Raw genomic sequence first — 2624 nt, forward strand, 5'->3', positions numbered from 1 at the left:
ATGACCTCATTTTAGAAATCCAATGATTAAATTCTTTAGGTCACATTCTTTGGGATTTTGACAAGTTGCAAATAGAATTCACCACGGGTGCAAGTTTGTTTTAAGGGGTGCACATGTTATCTCTAATATCCATAGGATTGATATCACCACCCCGAGACTCAAGTTCATTCGATCTTCCCATATCTATTATTTCTATAAGGAATACCTTTAAAACATTTTAAAACTACAAAATTATCCTCCATAATATTTTAATGTACAAAATTACCCTCTTTATCTATTATAATTATAGAAGATAAAGTAATGTTCTTATTTATCAAAATTCAAAACATATATAAAGTATCCAATTTATTCTGAATTTTAAAACATTGTTTATATTGTGTCAAAAAAACATTGATTATTCAAAATTAAATTAAATGGTTAGGCTTAAGTGATTAATAGACTTTAATAACAATAAATAAGGTACTTAGGGGAGTAAAAAAAGGGCTTTATATTGAAAAAATCAATAAAAAGAAGAAAGATTGAGTGTAAAATAAATACAGAAACGATCAATCCTTGCATGTTACATGTTCTTCTCTCACTTCCTGCATGTCCATCTTCAATTAAATATCAATAAATTCATTCAAGTTTCACTCTTTATGTTTTTTTTACGTTTATTTTTTATATTTATTTTTGGCCTTAGTGAAGAGGAATGCTTGTCACCTACTCCTTTTATAGTTCCTATACTCTCTCTTCTCTCTCTCAAAACAAAACCAAATCACAACAAAACTTAACTCTCTTTTATTCTTCCTCTCTTTCTTCTTCCTTTCATCACAGTTTATGGACAAATACAAGTGCAAACTTTGTTACCGAAGCTTCAACAATGGAAGAGCATTGGGGGGTCACATGAGATCTCACATGATGAATCTTCTTGTTACAAAACAAGAAGATTCGTCACGGATGATTCAACTTAGTTTTGAAGCTGAATCAGCTTCATCTTCATCCGATGATGACGATGATGAAAAAGGTCTTAATTATGGTCTTAGAGAGAATCCAAAGAGAAGCATTCGTCTTGTAGATCAAGAATTCTCTTTTCCACCGGTGGATACAAGCTCTGTGATTCTTCAAGATATAGAAAGCGAAACTGAATCGTCGAAGAACAATCCCACTCGCAAAAGATCTAAAAGGGTGTGGAAAATCCGTCACTTTGATCAAAAGTATTATGATGAATCTAGTTTGAAGAAAGTGAAGTTTTTTAATAAAAATGATTCTTCTTCTGTAGTTGATCATGATCCGGGTAGTTCGGTTTCTGATACAACAGAAGAAGATATTGCATTTTGTCTAATGAAATTGTCGAGAGACAAATGGGATAGACAAAATGAACAATACCAGGAGGAGGAGGAAGAAGAACTAGACGATGATAATGACGATCCTGAGATCGAAGAAGAAGATGAAGATGACGAAGACGAAAGATCTTTAGAAGAGTCTGACGAATCTCAAGAGCTAATAAAAATGAGCAAGAGTAATAATAAAGTACGCAAAGGAAAATACAAATGCGAAACATGTAACAAAGTGTTCAAATCATATCAAGCATTGGGCGGCCACCGAGCGAGTCACAAGAAGATTAAAACAAACACAACATTAGAAGAATCATTGCCCGAATTCGATGTTGTCGAAAAGAAAGTTCATGAATGTCCGGTTTGTTTCCGAGTTTTCAATTCCGGACAAGCACTTGGTGGACACAAAAGAACACATGTGATGCATGGATCAACAACATCAACAACAATTCCAATTTTTAGTACAAAAAAAGTTGGAAAAAGTGTTATAGATCTTAACCTTCCTGCACCAATTGATGATGATGAGGTTAGTCAAATTGAGAATTCTGCTGTTTCAGATGCTGAATTTGTCAAAACTCGTTAGACATCATGGATGGTTTTTTTTTAACAATTTTCTTTTTTTTTTAATAATGTTCTGCAAATTTTATTATACTTATATAGTTACTCTATACAATATTATAATAAGAATAATAATAATTCTTCAATTATTTTTATTGAAGAAATATTATATGTAACAAATTATAGTCATTGATTGATGGAGGAACCAATTTTGTTATGTTATTCTGTTACAGCTTCCAAGCAAATACAAAGTAACTGTTGTGCACCAATGTCATTTTCATATTTGTTGTTTTATTTTAATATACAAATGTAACTTCTACTTCTGACTTCCCAGAGCATTATACAGTTCATGAAAAGAAAATGTTGTTTCTAATGCTTCTTAATTTATAATGATTTTTTCTCTAAGACGTTTTACAAGTTTGATAACTTTTTCAACATTCTACATCGTTCTTGATAACTTGTTGAGTTTACAAGATGAATTGTTAATCAATTTAATTATTTATCTATTTTTTTAAAGTGCATATTCCCTTTTCTTTTTGTTTCATTATTTTTTACATAGACATACTTTTTCTAGGAGGACAAACAATCGCATTAGTAGGATTGACTTTAAACTTGTCATGTTATTAGTGATGCACTCATGAGATTTTTTCTCATGATCAAATACTATTTTTGTTTATTGAATAAATCAAACATTCAAATTTTACAAGGGAGAGCACTTGGAAATCTCATAAAAAATAATCTAACGATTTAGAA

General features: G+C 30.8%; 1 protein-coding gene across 1 annotated transcript; it reads left to right on the forward strand.

Annotated features, from left to right (window-relative positions):
- Nucleotides 1-603: 603 nt before the first annotated feature.
- Nucleotides 604-1945, forward strand: LOC127129335 (zinc finger protein ZAT9). The gene has a single exon (XM_051058550.1). It carries the CDS (start codon nt 817-819, stop codon nt 1894-1896), a length of 1080 nt encoding a protein of 359 aa, XP_050914507.1. The 5' UTR covers nt 604-816; the 3' UTR covers nt 1897-1945.
- The last annotated feature ends 679 nt before the right edge of the window (nt 1946-2624 follow it).

Source organism: Lathyrus oleraceus, chromosome 3 (genome assembly GCF_024323335.1).
Source record: "Lathyrus oleraceus cultivar Zhongwan6 chromosome 3, CAAS_Psat_ZW6_1.0, whole genome shotgun sequence".
In the NCBI taxonomy this organism is placed as follows: domain Eukaryota; kingdom Viridiplantae; phylum Streptophyta; class Magnoliopsida; order Fabales; family Fabaceae; genus Lathyrus; species Lathyrus oleraceus.